The 19,480-nt window shown below is 41.7% G+C and overlaps 1 protein-coding gene across 1 annotated transcript in view; it reads left to right on the plus strand.

Moving 5' to 3' along the window:
- Positions 1–19,013, plus strand: part of ncapd3 (non-SMC condensin II complex, subunit D3) — a gene marked incomplete at both ends in the record, with an annotated part of 19,924 nt that extends 911 nt beyond the window's left edge. Inside the window, 22 exons of the mRNA XM_071514769.1 lie at positions 54–221; positions 781–842; positions 932–1,019; positions 2,632–2,765; positions 2,978–3,050; positions 4,204–4,329; positions 5,922–6,174; positions 6,552–6,590; positions 7,086–7,172; positions 7,568–7,641; positions 9,169–9,303; positions 10,730–10,950; positions 11,570–11,761; positions 12,403–12,500; positions 13,423–13,532; positions 13,922–14,029; positions 15,247–15,361; positions 16,485–16,577; positions 16,948–17,186; positions 18,172–18,251; positions 18,517–18,654; positions 18,880–19,013. Of these exons, the coding sequence (XP_071370870.1) occupies positions 54–221; positions 781–842; positions 932–1,019; positions 2,632–2,765; positions 2,978–3,050; positions 4,204–4,329; positions 5,922–6,174; positions 6,552–6,590; positions 7,086–7,172; positions 7,568–7,641; positions 9,169–9,303; positions 10,730–10,950; positions 11,570–11,761; positions 12,403–12,500; positions 13,423–13,532; positions 13,922–14,029; positions 15,247–15,361; positions 16,485–16,577; positions 16,948–17,186; positions 18,172–18,251; positions 18,517–18,654; positions 18,880–19,013 (2,767 nt within the window). The remainder of the gene's footprint in view (positions 1–53; positions 222–780; positions 843–931; positions 1,020–2,631; positions 2,766–2,977; positions 3,051–4,203; positions 4,330–5,921; positions 6,175–6,551; positions 6,591–7,085; positions 7,173–7,567; positions 7,642–9,168; positions 9,304–10,729; positions 10,951–11,569; positions 11,762–12,402; positions 12,501–13,422; positions 13,533–13,921; positions 14,030–15,246; positions 15,362–16,484; positions 16,578–16,947; positions 17,187–18,171; positions 18,252–18,516; positions 18,655–18,879) is intronic.
- Between the last annotated feature and the right edge of the window lie 467 nt (positions 19,014–19,480).

Below are 19,480 nucleotides of genomic sequence, written 5' to 3' on the forward strand. Positions count from 1 at the left end.
AGATACAGTTCAAGCTGTCTGGAAATGAGGCTGACTGTCTTCGTTGCCCTCAGATGGAAGTGGATGAGGAAGAGGAGGAGGAGGAAGAGGAGGTTCATCTGTCCGCTCAGGACCTGATGAAGGTCAGAGAGGCGGTGGTTCTCCTGGTCCAGAGCCTCCTCAGACTCCTGCAGAAGTTTCCCCTCAAAGACAAACCGCAGAGCGCCAGCAACTGTGCCCAGGTGACCAAAGACTCCGTTACACCCGGTTCAGTCCGTCCAGACCGGTTTAGTGGACAAGCTTTCAAATGAAGATGAGTGCTAATGTCTAAAGAAGTTCATGCTAGGGCTGCACGATATGGTTGAAATCAATATCACGATAATCATAAGGATTTTTATCGATATATATGACGATATAAGCGAAATCATGTTAAATAATCACATTAATTTTCATCATATCGAACCGAATGGTAATGTTTGGTGTGATGTCAAACTAAACTGAAATTTTCACATAATATTCCTACCATACTTCATTTTGTCTGAGTTTCTAAATAAAATGAGCTTGTTCTCATCAGTTCAGACAGCAGAACTGTGCGTCTCGATATCCCAAAATCACCATATCATCACAATATAATCCCACTGAAAGACGATAAATGATAATATTGAATTATCGTCCAGCCTTAGTTCATGCTGTCTGAGAAGAAGAAGAAGAAACGGCTTCTTCATGTCTGAACACCCAGCTGAGGTCTGCTGGACTGGAGTTAACTTTCAAATGGTTTTAAACTGTTTCTGTTCTCCACAGATCTTCAGTAAGCTGATTTACTTTGAGCCGGTCACTGGACAGCTTTCCTTCGCTGCAGCACAGTGAGTTTTCACAGCGTGTTTCCTCTCTCTGTCTGTTGAACGAGGCGTCGGCAGGCTGATGGATCTGCTCTGTGTTTGTCTCTGTGCAGAGAAATCACCGAGCTGAAGAGTATTCCTGAGCTGGCTTTCTACGGCCTGAGGCTGCTCTGCTCCCCGAGCCACGGAGACGAGAAGGAGGTGAGACCCACGCTCCCTCCACACACTGATGACCAGCCATAGAAGATAAAGGTTTAATGTGCAGGTTTCAAAACACTACAGGAGCTTATTTCACTAATTAGCCCCTTCAGCCAGAGATGGAGGTAATTAATCGAGGGGGGTCTGGCTGCAGAGCTCCGCTGTCAGGCCCACTCTGCTGTCAGGCCCGCTCCACGCTCAGGCCTCTTCTTCGTCAGTTATTTTGAACTCCAAGTTCCCTCTCAACATTCACAGTCACATTTCCAGGCCTGTCGCCGAAGCGCATTTTCTTTTCAAAATAAAAGCCCCGCGAGGCTGCCACAAAAAACACGCTTGTGAGCGGTGAAATCTCCCTAATGATTGATTTAGTAAAATGTTTAAGGGACAACGCAGGCTGTTTCATGACTGTCTTATGATTTGGGGATAGTGCTAACCGGGAGAGATGAAATATCAGAACAATAGAAGTTGCAGGAGATATCTCATCCTTCCCCTCCGTTTCTAGCTGATGTTTTCATTATTTTTATTTTTTTTACTGCTTGTTTTCATTCATTCATGCATACGCTTAATTGTTCACATGCACACAAAAAAAATGCAAAAACAGCCCATTAGACACATAATTTCAAACAAAAACATTGATTAACCGACCTACAACAACGTCGGATTGAGCCATTAAAATTAACCGACTGAAAAAGATAGCGGTGGCACTGTCCTGACAGCGGAGGTAAAGAGCGATTAAAAAAACGATGAAGAAGAACGTTGGGCTGCGTCATTAGAATGAGAGAAGAAGAGACCTGAGCGTGGAGCTGGCCTGACTCCTGGGCCTGACGATGGAGGTCTGCAGCCAGACCCTTTTGACTTAATTTAGTCATTTTAGTCATGTTCTTGTCATGTCATATTTACCGTAAATACAAGCCACAGACTGGGGAAAAACGCTCACATCAGCCTCCTACTGTTACAAATAGGTCATGTAAAAAAACATAAAAAATAAAATGAAATAAAATGGCTTCTAAATCCATTATAAATAAACAACCAAAACAAAGTAACAGCAAGTGTATATAAATTTGTATGCAGTGCTGCGTTCAACTGTTTCCATTTTAGATACATATAAATCAAACAAAATTTTATTAATAATATGCCTTCAAAATTGCATTAAATTGTGATATCTTTCTGATTAGATGGAACATGACAACTGACATGTTTTTTTAGTGTCACAACAGAAGTGTCAGTTGTTTTCCTCCCCATGTGGATCTGACCTGTGTTCCTCCCCATGTGGATCTGACCTGTGTTCCTCCCCCATGTGGATCTGACCTGTGTTCCTCCCCATGTGGATCTGACCTGTGTTCCTCCCCCATGTGGATCTGACCTGTGTTCCTCCCCATGTGGATCTGACCTGTGTTCCTCCCCATGTGGATCTGACCTGTGTTCCTCCCCCATGTGGATCTGACCTGTGTTCCTCCCCCATGTGGATCTGACCTGTGTTCCTCCCCATGTGGATCTGACCTGTGTTCCTCCCCCATGTGGATCTGACCTGTGTTCCTCCCCATGTGGATCTGACCTGTGTTCCTCCCCCATGTGGATCTGACCTATGTGGATCTGACCTGTGTTCCCCCCTCAGAGCCTGCGGAGGGTTTTCCACCGCCTGCTGTATGTGATCCTGATGATGAGTAAAGGCGACAGAGGGAAGCCGGCGCTCCTGGTTCCCAGCCAGGCCGTCCTCGCCGCCCGCGACCAGGCCGTCCATTTTGTTTGGTAAACCACTGGCACTGTCATCGCTTTATAATGTCAAACTTGACACCGTTGGAAACTGAGATAAATGACTTGCATGACTGGCAGGACAGGAAAATAACTTGTAGCTGCTGGTAAAAGTGGATTCTGGATTCCACTGCTTATCAGACATGTTCATTATGTTTCCATGAGTGTGAGTGTGTAGATGATGTGTGTGTGTGTGTTTGTGGTTGCAGTCACATTGTGGAGGAGCTGGAGGAGCTGGCGCTGCCCTTCCTGCAGATCCTCCTGCAGCACATCTGCTTCCAGGTGAATCCTCTAGGAAATACTCAGCAGTGTAAACACACACACACACACACTCACACACACACACTCAGCAGTGTGAAACACACACACTCAGACGGTGACGCCTCTCTGCTCTCTGCTATGAGAATTAGGCAGCGACTGTGAGCTGAAAGTGCAGAGCGTCAGGGTTAACTGTTTGTGATGAGATGCAATGTGATATTTACCTCCACCAAAGAGGTTATGTTTTCGGTGCCGTTTGTCTGTTTGTTTGTTTGTTTGTTTGTTTGTTTGTTTGTTTGTCTGTCAGCAGGATTACGGAAAAACTACTGGCCCGATTTTCAGGAAACTTGGAAGGGTGTAGCATGGGCCAAAGAAGAACCCATTAAATTTTGGAGCGGATCCGGATCTGACTCACAAACAAGCAATAATAGCACGAACCTTGGTGGAGGTCTGTGCTCTCCGAGTGCCCTTCTAGTTCTTTACTGCGTTAGTGTTGTAATCGACTGATGTAGGGGTCGACCGATATGTTTTTTTCAGGACCGATACCGATCATTAGTAATCAAGGAGACCGATATCAGTGTTAAAATTTACAGTAACATAAACTCCAACACAAAACGTCCTTTAAATGCCTTTGAACATATGTTTAATTAAATACTAGAAAAAAATTGAAAAACTAGAAGGTCACTCGGAGAGCGCAGACCTCCGCCAAGGTTCGTGTTATTATTTCTTGTGGTTGCTAATGGGTTCTTCTTGGCCCATGCTGCACCCTTCCACCAAGTTTCATGAAAATCGGGCCTGTAGTTTTTCCGCAATCCTGCTGACAGACAAACAGACAAACAAACGGCACCGAAAACATAACCTCCTTGGCGGAGGTAATAAAGTGCAGGGAGTTGAAACTGAACTGAAAATTTAAATAGATCAAAAATTATGAACTAAATAGCTCCCCAAAACAGGCACACTTTACTGTTTACAAACAATGTTTGTTAGGTTTTTTCCTGTAAATACTAGAAAACAGAACATTTCAACATCAGATTTTGAAAAATAAAGTGCAGGGAGCTCCTATTTATTTTATTGGCAATCATATCAGACAAAATAACAATTCCAATAATTGGAAAAATGATGAATATCGGATCCTAGAACCCTGGACTGATGTGTGGGTGTTGTCCTGGGTGTTCAGATGGTGGAGAAGAGCGAGTATCGGAGCCACGGGGCGCAGGCTGTGGGCATGCTGACGTCTCAGATGGAGAGTGGCGACTACACCTCCTTCATCAAGTGGCTGTTCAACTACTCCAGACACTCCAAGGTACAGCAGCGCCTCACTGGGAGTCATGGCAACACGGAGAAATGCTCTTATGTCTTCATGTTTTTTTTCCTAAACTTTGTTCATTAAGGGACAGGAAGGCTTTACTCGTTCTCTTCTCCTGCCCAGATTGTCTCGGCTGTTCTTAACGTTTCAGAGGCTTTTTTTTACCCCGACAAAAATCCAGTTCTGGGGTAAACATTTAATTTTTCACCACATGTTTATGTCCCTCCACCACGGGACATGGTGTGCGGGACATTATGTCTTCATGCTGTCTGTCTGCCTGTCTGTCTTTCTGTGTATAGAAACATCTTTGTGAACACAATGACTAAAGAACAACACATGATAGAAACATCCTGACACCACAGGTTCCCCCTGTAGAGTAGATGATCTGATTAGATTTTGAAGCACCTTACATATATTTTTTTTAACAAAGTGATTATTTCGACTTATGCACATTTGAATTGTACACAGATGCTTTGTCAGGAAATTAAAACAAAAACAACATGAAATACAAAAACAAAAAAATTTAAAGGGGAAAGTTCACAGTTCTGCAAACATACATAAAAATTAATAATCATGGCATCATGTGCATCCACATAGAGAGGAGTCTTCAACTAAAAATAAATAAATATATAAATAAATGAAAGAAAAGTACCTTAAAAGAAACAGATGTTAATCTTGGCCAAATTCACATTTAAGTCAGTACAGCTCCTTATCACATTGGTAATCTAAAATAAGCAATTACAGAAAACATGTCTGTCTTTACATGGAGTTTTGCTGATATTTTTTAGGACCTTACATATTAATGAGAATTTACATATTAATGAGGAAAAATCTATGGCTCGCAGTCTAAATCTACTAATCTTAAATCTACTGTAACTCCTTAATGCTTGAAGATACAGTGGGACATTAGGCAGCTCAAGCGCCTCTTGGTTAGTATGAAAATCTGAAGTCAAATTTAAAGTTGTTGAATTTTGGCAGCTTCAGTCCAGGTCTGTTGGTATCGATATCGGTCTTTAACGTCCCGTATGGATGGAGCCCAGGTGTGACAGTCTGTCCCGGTGTGTTTGGCAGTAGGCATGGGACGATATAAAAATTTCATGTCACGATTATCCTGGCCACAATAATTGCGATTCACGATATTATCCCGATAATCATCAAAATATGCTTAAAACTCTTAAAATGGCACTAAAACATACTGGAATCACTTTACCTTACATTTTGTTAAACAAATATTTTTATTGCATCATAGGACACATATCTTTTTTTTTGTGAACATCCTTTTTAGTGAAAAACAAACAAGGACAGATTCAGACTCTCGCCAACACCCAGCAGGTAATCACAATGAGAGAAAAAAATCCATTAATAATAAAAAGAATCTACCTATCAACCTGATATCCAAGCATTCACATGGTTCAATTAGTCATATGTTGTAAATGCACAGTTACGTTAGTGAGCTAGACAGCTTTTCACTCGTGAGGATATTCACGATTATCCCGATAATGGAAATTCACCAAGATAAAATTATCTTTGTGAGTGTTTTTATCGCGATAAAAGATAAAATCTTATATCCTCCCATCCCTGTTTGGCAGATGGTGTACCGGCTGTTCTCTGTGGACGTGGTGATGGTTCTCCTGGAGCAGCCGGAGCGCAGCGCGGAGGAGCGCCTGTCCCCGGAGCTCCTCCCCTTCCTGCCCCACAGCTTCCTGATCCAGGGTCTGCTGTTCGGCCGGCGGGCGGACGCCTCGCCCACGGTGCGGGGCCACGCCCTCGCCTGCCTGGCCCAGTGTCTGGAGCTGCCCTCCCTCAACGCCACCCGGGCCGTCCACAACCTCTTCTCCGCCAGTGAGGACACACACACACACACATGGGGGATTCTGGGTAATTTTGGGACTAACACCAGGAGCATTTCCAGTAGGTGTTGCAGTTTAGGAATGGCTCTTATTTAGATATTTCGATCTTGATATATGGACAATGGTGCTGTAATTGCTTTGTATTTGTTATTTATCTATCTGTATATTTTTAAGAATCAAAGAGCGAGGGCTTCTTTCTAGAGCCGCCATTTTGCACCAAGAGACGTTCAACAATCATACAGGGAGAAATCCATCGGAGGAGAGGAGAGAGACCAGTTTCTCCACCACAGGAGCAGATGTATTTTTGTATTTGTATTTTTTGCAGATGTGTTTCCACTAAACTTACCTGTCTTCTCTCTCTCTGTCTAGCTGGAACACACACCGTCTTGGAGGGAGAAATCACAGAAGGTAGAGACTTTGTTTCTTCAGTAGAGAGTCAGAAACTAAACTTCACTCCACTGGCCTCAGGACTGATGGGGGCAAATTTGAAAAGACCAAAGTGCTTTAAAGAACAGAAAAGAACCAGGGGCCGGATTCACCAATGTGTTCTTAAGATAGATCTTAAGAAATGACAGAGGAAATTTTAGGAAGTTCTTAAGAAGGCTCTTAAGTGCAATTCCTCAATATTTTCTTAGTAACAGTCTCATTTCTTACGAATTTCTTTTATTTTCCAACTTAAGAACTTCTCAAAATAGGGTCTGAATTTATTCTGGTTAATAAACTTTAGGCTTACTGCCATTGAGGCTAGGAGACAAGGCTAGGAGGCTAGGAGACAAGGCTAGGAGGCTGGGAGAAAAAAGCAAAGCCTATCCTTTTGTTTATGAAGTGAGACGTGTTTCCCCTCTGGTCCTCGGTGTTGAGCTGAAGTGTGTGTGTGTGTGTGTGTGTGTGTGTGTGTCTCAGGAACACTCGGTCAGACTCAGAAAACCTTCCGGACTCTTCCGTTCAGGACCGTGGAGATCAGCAGCAGCAGCAGCAGCAGCTCAGGCTGTGAGGGTGAGGAGACTTCTGCCTCATTACATCTTAACTAAAATAACCATGACCTCCTTTTTACTACAGCTGATATTGTTAATATGTTTGGTTCAGTCCTTTTTATTTTGCAGTGCCTTGTAACTTTAAGAGATGTACAAATAGAGTTTATATGTTTGTATGTTTTGATGAGTTTTTTCTGATGAACGTATAATTTAGTTGTTTTAGTGTTATTGCCACAAATATTTACATGTATGATTTTTTTTTTTTCTCACAAACTAAACCTAGTTAGTCTTTAATGGGGTTAAGTTAAGCAAACCGACAAATTTGCTGCTGATTTATTAAACATTTTCAAAAGCTAGGTGTCCCCAAACTTTGCACTGATTTTAACTCATGACTTCACTGTACCAAAGGAGCAAAGGAGAACCTGGCTCTTCTCATGCGGCGTGTGGCCGACCCCATGACCAATGTGAGGAAGTCGGCACTGCAGGTAACTAAAGATGTAACACACACGGATATAAGGAGATCAAAAAACAACACTGTCTGCTCGGCTTTTTAACTCAAAATTGATGCTGAATCCTCCAGAAAGTGTCGAATAAACCAAAAGACACACGACAGCAGCTCAGTTGTGATTTGCTGAAGCTCAGACTCAAGCGTCTTACAAGCAGCAATGTGCGGGGTCCAAGCCTTCGATGACCTCTGGAGCTCTGAGGTTAATGCGTCAATGTGGACCAAGTGTGATCCCTGTGGCACACAGAGCATTTTGACATTTGAATGAAGTTTGTACTCTACTCAATGACTGAGATATAAATACAATGGGTGTGTATGGCCGTTTAAAGTCATGACGTTGCTATAGCGCCACCTATGGGCGAAATGACACCAAATTTCTCATGCTGCCTTAGAGCTGAAGCGTACACAGGTGTACCACATTTGGTTGAGGCAGACCAAAGCGGTCTTGAGTTATGGCAATCTGTGTACATTAGGCCCCGCCTACAAAGTTTGAAAGCCAATTGTAGTAAAGCGGTATGGAATATTGAAGAACTGCTCGATGATTTTTGTGCAGGACAGTCAAGACATGCTGTGAGCCAAAATTGGTGAAGATCTGATCCAATTTGTAGGAGGAGTAGCGAAAAAACAGTTGTGGACAAAGTTCAAAATGGCGGAAAACTTTGAGGGCGGAAATGGGCGGAGCCTCCATGGAGACATGCGGCTTGACTCAAGGAATCCAGCAATAAAGGAATTGTGTTTCTGTGATTTACAACCACCGAGTTATGACCATTTAAAATCTAAAACATTGCTGTAGCGCCCCCTATGGGTGCATCTTATAAAATATTGGAGACGGTGCAGAAAATGGACCGTCCCCTCTGACTGTTTTACCAGCCAATAGAAAAGAAGGCCTCAGAATGATGGATGGTTAGCTGCAGGACTAGAGGAACTCATCAGCCACTTTCACTCTTCTACCAGCCAACTAGATGTTAAGAATAGAAAAGGAGTCTAACTAGGGCTGGGTCATGTGGTTGGAGTCAATATCAGGATAATCATAAGGATATTTTGTCTATATCACGATATGGCTCACATATGAAAAATCACGTGTTAAATAATTCAAATTAATGTTCATTCTTTTAAACTGAATGGTAATGTTAGGGGTGATGTCAAACAAAACTGAAATTTTCAAATACCATTCCTCATTATTTAGTCAGTTTTTAAATAAAATGTTCTTGTTCTGCATAATCGTATGTCATGATTTCCCAAAATCACCATATCATCACCATATGATTCCTCTGAAAGACCACAAACCATAATATTGAATAATATGAAAGCACTAAGTCCAGTTGATAGTTGTTTACCTGTAGACTAACTGACTCAGCCTCAGCCAAAGAATCATATTTCATATTTCATATTTGGTTGTTTCCCTCCCAGGTTGGATTGCTGTCCTGTCTTTTTGGAGTAAATGAAGAGATGTATGACCCATGACCTTTGACCTCTGTGCCCCTCCCCTCCCCTCCCTCTCCTCCAGGCCCTGGTGGGACTCCTGAAGCACGATGTGATCCCCATGAGCTCGGAGAACCTGTCCCTGCTGTCGGAGCGCTGCAGAGACCCGGCGCTGTCCGTGAAGAAGAAAGCTCTGCAGTGTCTGAGAGAGCTGCTGACTGTGAGTCTGCTGGCTGCTGTGTTCAGCTTTACTGCTGCTGTGGGGCCATTTTGTTTTAAAGGTGCAGTACATAATAGAGACGGGACAATATATCAAAATGTGACAATCCGTCTGCTGTGTCAGGAACATGAATGGTGATATCGGCTCCATGTTATTCTGCTGTCAGGAACATGAATGGTGATATAAGCTCCATGTTATTCTGCTGTCAGGAACATGAATGGTGATATCAGCTCCATGTTATTCTGCTGTCAGGAACATGAATGGTGATATCAGCTCCATGTTATTCTGCTGTAGTAATCACTAATGAGACTCTTGACCATCACAGTTTCACAAGCTCTCCATCCAAATTATATTATTGTCACTTTGTAACGACATTTTTAAATTGTTGTTTACATTCTAGCAGCCAATGGCATCGCTGTGTCTCAGAAATAACCCTTTTAGCTGTAACACACCGAGATTTGCATTTCTTGTAAAGTGTTTTTGTAAGTAAAATGCATTATTAGTAGTACTGGCAGTAATGTCAATGGTCATAATTTAAACAGACATTGTTTTTTTATGTTGGCTTTGTACTCTGAGTCACACCCTCCTCTGTTGATGTGCTACAGTTTACACTCAGTTTGATGATTATTACCTTTATTTAAAATCATTGAGGGCTGGCCCTCATTTACAATGATGTCGAGTATAAAAGATATAAAATAATAATAAAAATACAATAAAAGAAAACAATCAATTCTATGGAAGAGGATTAGGGCCACATGTGAAACATTTATTTGAGTTCTGACTTTAAAGTCAGAATTCTGACTTTTTTCTCAGAATTCTGACTTTAAACTCAGAATTCTGACTTTAATTCTCAGAATTCTGACTTTAAAGTCAGAATTTTGAAAAAAAAAGTTTTTTCAAAAGTTTTTGTTCTTTTTTTTCAGAATTCTGACTTTATTCTCAGAATTCTGACTTTAAACTCAGAATTCTGAGAACTCAAATACATTTTTCACATGTGGCCCTAATCCTCTTCCGTACAATTCAAACAAGTATAAGTACAGTTAATAAAAGATACAAAAAACAATCAATTAAAACACGTATGTATGTACAGATAATAAAAGATACAAGATATAAAACAAATCAATTAAAACAGGTGCAAACAGAAGTTAAGTGGTTAGTGATCGTAGATTTAAATTGACCAAGGGTTATTAAAGTATACATTTTTAGGGTGCTCCAGGCGGTCGAAGCATAAAAACAAAAAGCAGATCTCCCAGGCTCAGTACAAACTCTAGGGACCTGCAGTGACCAGTCTAGCATAGATGTGATATAAGATGGCAGCTTCCCAATAAGGGCCTTGTAGATAAATAGATACATATGCTTATCACGTCTCTCAGACAGAGATGACCACTCAACTTTGTACACCCCCCCCTCCCCCACCCCCACCCAGGCCAAGCCGGACAGCGGGCCGGTGCAGCGGGCCTGGCTGCAGGGCGTGGTCCCGGCCGTGGTGGACTCGGAGAGCTCGGTGCAGGAGAAGGCCCTGGAGGCTCTGGAGGAGGTTCTGCTCAGCCAGGTGAGGCAGCGCTCCGCTCAGCGCCACATGGACGCCGCAGAGAGGCTGACCTGGGACCTGCTGGGCCTGCTCTGCCACGAGTGCCAGAACCTCAGGTTGGACCGACTCGATCCAAAACTTTATTGTACTTGTGAAATAAGCTTTGCAGACACGAAAACACAGAACATTAAACAAGGTGTCTGCAGCATGTTGGCCAGTCCATCCTGCCAACGATACACTGGGAGAAACGATGAATACTTGTAGTTTTTTTTTTTTTTATTATTTATTTGGCATTAAAATGGTGAAAGGATAATGATATTGAATATCAGCACAAAATATCAGCTATCAGAAGTTTCAATTCAAAAATATTGGGTAACACTTTACAATAAGGGTCACTAAGTTAAGGGTTAGTTAATGTTTAATAAGGGTTAGTTAATGCTTAATTAACAGTTAACTAATGTGTAATTTACTAATGGTGTTCATGTTAACTAAGGTATTAATTTATACATTATTTAATAGTTTATATAGATGACTATAAAATAATATATAAATTAATACCTTAGTTAACATGAACACCATTAGTAAATGATTACCAGACACATTAGTTAACTGTTAATTTAATTTAATAACTTAGTGACCCTTATTGTAAAGCGTTACCAAATATTGTATATGTATTGACCTTTAAATGACCTTTGTTCTGCGGCTCACACCCTGTTCTCCGTCCCGGTTCTGCAGCCGGTACTTCAGCCGGGCGTTCAGCGTCTGGTCCAAACAGAACAAGTTCTCCCCGGCTCTGGTCTCCGGTCTGATCTCCCACACCGAGGCCGAGCACGCCGCCGGGGCCTGGCTGCTGCTGTCCAAGGTGGTCGGCTCCTCCCCCAAACTGTCCTGCGGGAAGATCCTGGACGCCTGGGACCACATGCTCAGGTCAGAGGGGTTTTTCTTTTTTTTTAAAACATTACAGGCGTTCAGCTAGGGCTGGACGATATGGACCAAAAATCATATCTCGGTATTTTTAGGCTGAATGGCGATACACGATATATATCTCGGTATTTTCTACGAAGTGGGCTAAATGTTCAGTTGTAAGTAGAGCTGGGCGATATTGACAAAATCAAATATCACAATATTTTTAACTAAATACCTCGATATCGATATCGCGACAGTATTGTAGGGATGACTATTGGTGCTTTCACAAAATATTTACACAATGAGATTTTTGATAAATAATCATCAGTAATGTGGATATAATGACTAAGTGGGTAAAGGCAAATAATAGAACAGCTAGAACAGTCTGGTAAGTTCAGAAAATGACATCACTTTACTGTAATGCAGCCTTTAAAACCAGGAAAAGACACTTATGCCATATCACCATATTACCATATCCAAAATGTAAGACGATATCTAGTCTCATATCACGATATCGATATAATATTGATATATTGCCCAGCCCTACATTCAGCTGACGCTCTTATCCAGAGCAGCTGACAGTGAGAGAACGGCTCGGGGGCTGAGGCTGTTTCTGAACAGAACTCAGCTGCATGATATAAACGTTGTCTGTTTGCTCTCAGGTCGAAGGATGTGAACGTGACGACCTGCTGTCACATCCTGTGTGTGATGGGAGACATCGCCCAGCACCTGAACCACGACACCAAGAGCAGGATCGTTGGTGAGTGACCGCAGTGTTGCATGATGGGAACGTCCACAGGGTGACAAGACAGAGAGTGGATGAAAACATGTGACCTGTAGCTAGTGTTGTAGCACAGAGCGTGGGAGCGGCCGTTGTGCCACCTGAGGGGTTTTCCAGAAAGACGGTTTAAGAAATCCTGAACTAAATCCTGAATTCTGACTTGAGTGAGCTGGACACGGCATAGCGGGAATTTTCGGTTCCAGAACAACTGATTCAGATTTCAGTGATCGGGCTCGATCAACTCCGGATAGGTTGAGAATTTATAAAGCCATCCTCAATCGAGGACTGAAAATAGGATTAATCATGGATTCAGAGGCGACAAGCAGAGCAGAGCATCATACTCCAGCCGAACATGAAATATTAATGATCAGCTCTCAGTATGCTAGCTGTTTCTTTTTTTTTACCTGAAGTAAAATTTAATACTTTCTCCATTATAGCTTATCAAAAGCCTCATTCAACTAAATGTAACTTTATTCAATAAAATATCAGGCCAATTAAATCAAGTAAAGCAATGCAATCAAGTAAATTCAACTAATTATGGCAAGTGAGTGAAACCAGTTTGAAACTTGTCTGCACAAATTAGAAATTGTTTTTCGAAATTTCATTATTCAGTTATTTGATATGAATTTTGGCAGTTGAGCCAAAAGGTTTCATTTCAGATTGGTTTTTATTTTTTTTTATCTTTTTTTTGCTGAATTCTAACTATTTGCTGCAACAACACAATTTCTTCCCAGGGATCATTCAAGTTTCTCTCTCTCTCTCTCTCTCTCTCTCTCTCTCTCTCTCTCTCTCTCTCTCTCTCTCTCTCTCTCTCTCTCTCTCTCTCTCTCTCTCTCTCTCTCTCTCTCTCTCTCTCTCTCTCTCTCTCTCTCTCTCCCTCCCTCTCTCCCTCTCTCCCTAGATGACCTGATGTCTTGGTTGAAGTCTTTCTCTCAGTCTCTGGAGGTGATCAGCTCTGGAGTGGAGACTCTGTTTCAGCTCGGCCGCAGTGAAGACGTCCAGCAGACTCAGGTCGGTCCGCTCTGCACAGCTGGCCCAGTGCTGCTTTTTCTGCATCATTTAACAATTAAAATAAATCAAACAATTTAGAATATGGTCATGGAGAGGTTCTAATGTTAAAAATGTGCTCGCTCTGTGTAGGGTTTGAACAATATGGGTATTTTAAGGCCAATACTGATGGGGATATTTCTGGAATGAAGCTGTTAATAGCCAATATGTTGAGCAAACATTGAATATCTTTATATTTGACCATGTCCAAGTTTTCAGTGTTCAAAAGTCCTTATACAGACACAAGAGGCTCCATCATTGAATTTCCCATATAAAGCGATCTGACTGTAGCCAAGTCAGTTCCCAGCCATAGTTTCAGTCTTGTTACAGAGACTGTTTTTTGTTTTCTCCAGGCGTTCATGAACCAGCACTGTGGAGAGCTGGTGTCCGTCTGTGAGACTCATCTGTCCAGCATCATCCTGAGTGAGAACGGAGCCCAGAACCTCGACCAGGAGCTGATGGTGAGAACTGATCCTCCACTGGCTTTTCCTTCACCTCCAAACTAGTGGCGGACGATCTGTTTATGAAAAATGGAAAAATAGAGTCCGCACACTAGATAATGCTCCCATGAACATTTATTGGTAGACCACCATGTGACATTTCGGACGCAAACCCTTCTTCAGACATGAAACAAATGCAGAGAAACACCTTACAAATACCTGTCTCCAGGGGTCACCTGACAGGTCATGTGATTACAAAATGATGAACCAAAAAAGAAAAAGAAATGCATAAAATAGTGAGCCCTGTAAGTACAAAGAATATGTACAATGAACCCTGTAAGTATAATAAACATGTACAATATATTCTAAACCACCTAAATATGCCATAACAGAATCATCAGGTAAATAAACCGTCATACTTTATAGCATATAGAGAGGAGAAAAATATGCTCAGCACGTAGTAAAACATATAATGCATAGTAAAAGTACACAATATAGTCCCCAGAAAATATTTATCTCACGATATGATTCAATACACGATATGTGGTTCATGATTCAATACAACCACGATACGATGGAAGCCAAATGATTCTGTCATTGAAATGTTCTACTTTGACATCAGTGTCTTGAATTTCACCTGAACTTTAATAGAATTGGATTGGAAACATTTTTTTAATTCTGCAGTTGGGTTTAAGTGTCATGAAACTCACTCAGCACATGAATAGCCATATGAACTTTCACTTGGTGGATTGGGCAGGGCAAAGATGGTTTTCAACGGTTCTCAACGTGGGGTCCGGGGACCACCGGGGGTCTTTGAGGGGGTTCCAGGGGTTCCCCAGAAAATTGAATGAATTGTTAAACTTCAGCATAATTTCATTTAGAGAATGTAGAAGAATGATCAGTTTCACTGTTATCCCTCAATACAGATGGGAATTCTGGACAAAATCATATCTAACAATAAAAATATTCTCAGATTTGGGTCTGAGAGACAAAATTTCATCAAATGGGGGTCCGTGGCCCTAATGTGGACTAAATTAGGGGTCACTGATATGAAAAAGGTTGAGAATCACTGCCCTACAGGACATAGATAAAGTATCACATTATTCATCCAGGTCAGATAAGGAAAAATGTCACAATATCTGTCATGAGGTTTTTTTTTCCATGACAGCAGCTGTAGCTCCGTGCCTCCGGTCTGACTGGAGCTGTTGTTGTTGTTGTTGTTGTTGTTGTTGTTGCAGGTGAAGCAGCTGCACACTCTGGGCGTGGCGTCGCTCCACTGCCCCTCCAGGGTGAGCAAGAGGACGGTGCTGCTGGTGGAGTCCGTCCTCACCACACAGGGAGACCGGCTGCCAGGTGGGGCTGGAGGAGGATGGAGATGCATTTATTATTATTATTAACTCATTATTAAAACGCACTGCACTCTCACACTTAATTTACTTGTTTTTTGTTTGTTTCGTTTTGTTTGTTTATTGTTTTTTTTGGCCGGGGGTTATTGTTTCCATTGTATACATCATATAATTTTATTTTCTCAGTGGGGTACTTTTATAAGGCCACTTGGGTTATTTTCTTTATTGTTTTTTCTTTCATGGTGTGAATAAATAAAACCTTAAACCTAAACTATGTTAAATATGGTGTGGAAAAACACAGAAAGAAGAGAAAAATACTATTTGTGCAAGTGAGAATAAGAAAACAAAGGGCTTGTAAAAACATTTCTTCTCAAAAGAAATAAACTTAAAAAAATCAAAATCAAAATGACAAACAGACCAAACAGACTGGGGGAGGATGATGCAGGATTCTGAAAGCAGATGCCAATATTTTTAGATTGAAACTGCTGATATTTTGTGCCAATATTGAATATCTTTAAATGGGTTATAACCACCAAAAGCTTCTGTTTGGCATTAGGGCTGAACAATTAATCGAAATTTTATCGAAATCGCAATATGGCCTAATGCAATTTTTAAATCACAGGAGGCGCAATATTTGTTAAAGGTGAAATGTGTCAAAATACCTTTTTAAAGTAAATATTGTGGTGCTGCAGAGATGTCCTGGCCTACACATCATATTCTACAGACTGAAGAAAACATCTTTGTTTGGTACAGATCCCTGCAAAAATCACACCATAATCATTTTAATACGTTTTTCAATGAAAATGAGAATAATGATGTAAAAATTATCATTCCCTCTAATAGTGCAAATCATATCGCAATTGCGATATCTGTCAAAATAATCGCAATTAGATATTTTTTCAAAATCATTCAGCCCTATTTGGCATACAACCTTCTGTGGGTTCAGATCAAAATGTCACAGTAGAATTCAGTTCACATTGACAATCAGTGTAGTATTGATCGACCACACATAGATATATGTATAGATATGTAATAAAACTAACTCCACTGTGGTTCAGACCAAAGAAAACAACAAAACTCAGCAGAGGAACACAGTGGAAGTGTTGATGTGTTTGTGTTTGTTGTTCCAGGCGGTGAGGAGCTGCCAGCCTCTCAGCCTCTGTCCCAGTTCAGAGCAAACTCTCTGCCAACCAAAGTCAGAGCGCATGGAGTCATCACTCTGGGTAAACTACCTGTCTGTCTCTCTGTTTCTGTGTGTCTCTCTACAGTAATCAACCATCCTATTCTAGTCTTAACATGTAGTTGGCTGGTAAAAAGTGAATGTTGATGGTGAAATTTGAGATTCACCAACCACCGGCCTGTGAACACAAAAAAAGTTAATTTTCGCCCTTGTTGTGAGTCAAACTATATACAAAGAATTCCAAGATATTCTACATAGATATCCAACAAGACATCAGACTTTATATACATGAGATCAAATTCTAAATTGTAATTCTTTGGATGTGTATTCCTCACCATGAGCTGCTCTGTTTCCCAGAATGCATCTCTCCTCAGGCAGCGTTCGTGTCTCATCCTTCCTGTCTCTGTCTGCAGGTAAGCTCTGTCTGCAGCATGAGGATCTGACCCAGAAGTACCTGCCGGTGTTCGCCCGGGAGCTGGAGCTGGGCAGCGAGGTCGCCGTGCGCAACAACGTGGTGGTGATCATGTGTGACCTGTGTGTCCGCTACACCAACATGGTGGACCGCTACATCCCCAACATCTCCGCCTGTCTCCGTGACAACGAGCCGGTCATCAGGGAGCAGACGCTCATCATGCTGACCAACCTGCTGCAGGTGGGAAGTTAGGAACTACACAGCAGGGTTACTAGGCAACCAGCTACACATGGGAACTACACCACAGGGTTACTAGGCAACCAGCTACAGGTGGGAACTACACAGCAGGGTTACTAGGCAACCGCTACAGGTGGGAACTACACAGCAGGGTTACTAGGCAACCGCTACAGGTGGGAACTACACAGCAGGGTTACTAGGCAACCAGAGACAAGTGGGAACTACACAGCAGGGTTACTAGGCAACCAGCTACAGGTGGGAACTACACCACAGGGTTACTAGGCAACCAGCTACAGGTGGGAACTACACTGCAGGGTTACTAGGCAACCAGCTACAGGTGGGAACTACACCGCAGGGTTACTAGGCAACCAGAGACAAGTGTGAACTACACAGCAGGGTTACTAGGCAACCAGCTACAGGTGGGAACTACACCACAGGGTTACTAGGCAACCGCTACAGGAAGGAACTATTGTACAGGGCACTAGGCAACTTGCTAGAGGAAAGTGAATGTTATTGTATTTGATTGTAGTTGAATAAAAAACACAAAAATAATAATGAAATTATTATTTTTGTGTTTTTTTGTGTTTTTTTAACATCTGCAATTTGCAAATACAGGAAGTTGGCTTTTTTCTTTTTTCTTAGCTTTCTAAAAAATGAATTCTGGCTCTGTGGAGAATCCCTGAACTAGAGTCGCAATTAACAGCGAGGATGTTTTAACTAAATGAAATTAAATTTCATGCTGTTGCTGTAAGCACCAGGCAGTGAGCCATTCATTAAACAGTCAACATAGTCTGTTAAGGAATATCTGATTGTGGATAAAATGTTTTTATATTGTAGGGTTTTCAGAGTGTGTTTTCAGAGTGTGTTTTCAGAGTGTGTTTTCAGAGTGTGTTTTCAGAGTGTGTTTTCAGAGTGTGTTTTCAGAGTGTGTTTTCAGAGTGTGTTTTCAGGATCTGTAGAAATCTAGAAACCTTTCTTCTTTTTCCAGGAGGAGTTTGTCAAATGGAAAGGCTCCCTCTTCTTTCGCTTCATGGCTGTTCTGGTCGACCCGGTGCCGGACATCGCAAGGTAAATCACACTCAGACAGACAGATGAAGGGTGATACTAGTTTGAAGTTTCTTTCTTTTTTCCCTCTTTCTTTCCTTCCTTTCTTCAGTCACTTCAATTTATAATGGGTGTGCTGTCAGCAGCATAATGAAACACAGCAGAGTAAAAATAATAAATGTAAAGAAACTACATAACAGACACACAGAGCCTGGCTCTTACAGAGGAGCAGCTGATAATATTATGCACTATAATATCAAACCTGACTGCTTCCTGCTTGCTGTCCCAGTCTGTGTGAGTACTGCCTGGTCCACCTGCTGCTGAAGAAGAACCCGACCATGTTCAGCCAGCACTTCATCGAGTGCATCTTCCACTTCAACTCCTACAGCAAACACAAAACCTACAACAAGTTCCCCCAGACCGACAGGTAGGAGGCTAGAAAGTCTTTATTTATCTTTGTTTATTTTGAGCGAAGATGTTTTTATACTTTTAGTTTTTATCATTTAATTTCTTTTAAACTCTCCTGCACATGTATACTCCTTTCATCTAGATAGATAACTAAAACGTTAGGCTGTGTGTCCTGTTACCAAGATCACAAGGGAGTGAAGGGACTATTTGTAATGTTTATTAAATGTTTGTTTTTCCCCCCCAGAGAAAAAGTTCGGTTCTCCCTGAAGGGAGCTCAGCACCGGGAGAAGCGTTTCCGGATCTACCGGTTCCTCCTGGAGCATTTCACCGACGCTCAGCGCTTCAACGTCACCAGCAAGATGAACCAGAGCGTCCTGGGTGAGCAGCACATCTGACTGGGACACGTCCCGATAAGACTGGAAAGCACTCGCACATCCTGTGCATTAGGGATGTGCCCAAACAGGCCACTAGTCGTTCGTGAGGATGTGTGTTGTTTGTATTGTTGTTTTTTTTGTCTTGCATCACACAAACAACAGCTCCACGCTCAGACTAATATTGCCTGTTCCTGTGATGAAATACATTTTCATGAGTCAAAACAGACAGTTCATGCTTGTGTTAATATTAGGTATTAGTGACTGACTAGTTGGACTGAACAACAAATCGACTAAACGTGAAAAAATAGACTTTTGCACATCTCTGTCTAGGGCTGAACGATTTTGAAAAAATATCTAATTGTGATTATTTTGACTGATATTGCAATTGCGATATGATTTGCGATATTAGAGGGAATGATAATTTTTACAGCATTATTCTCACTTTCATTGAAAAACGTATTAAAATGATTA

This window comes from Centroberyx affinis, unplaced genomic scaffold, assembly GCF_046629955.1.
Source record: "Centroberyx affinis isolate AG114_WGS23_722 - 3 ecotype Tasmania unplaced genomic scaffold, CSIRO-AGI_Caff_v1 ptg009909l_1, whole genome shotgun sequence".
Lineage (NCBI taxonomy): Eukaryota > Metazoa > Chordata > Actinopteri > Beryciformes > Berycidae > Centroberyx > Centroberyx affinis.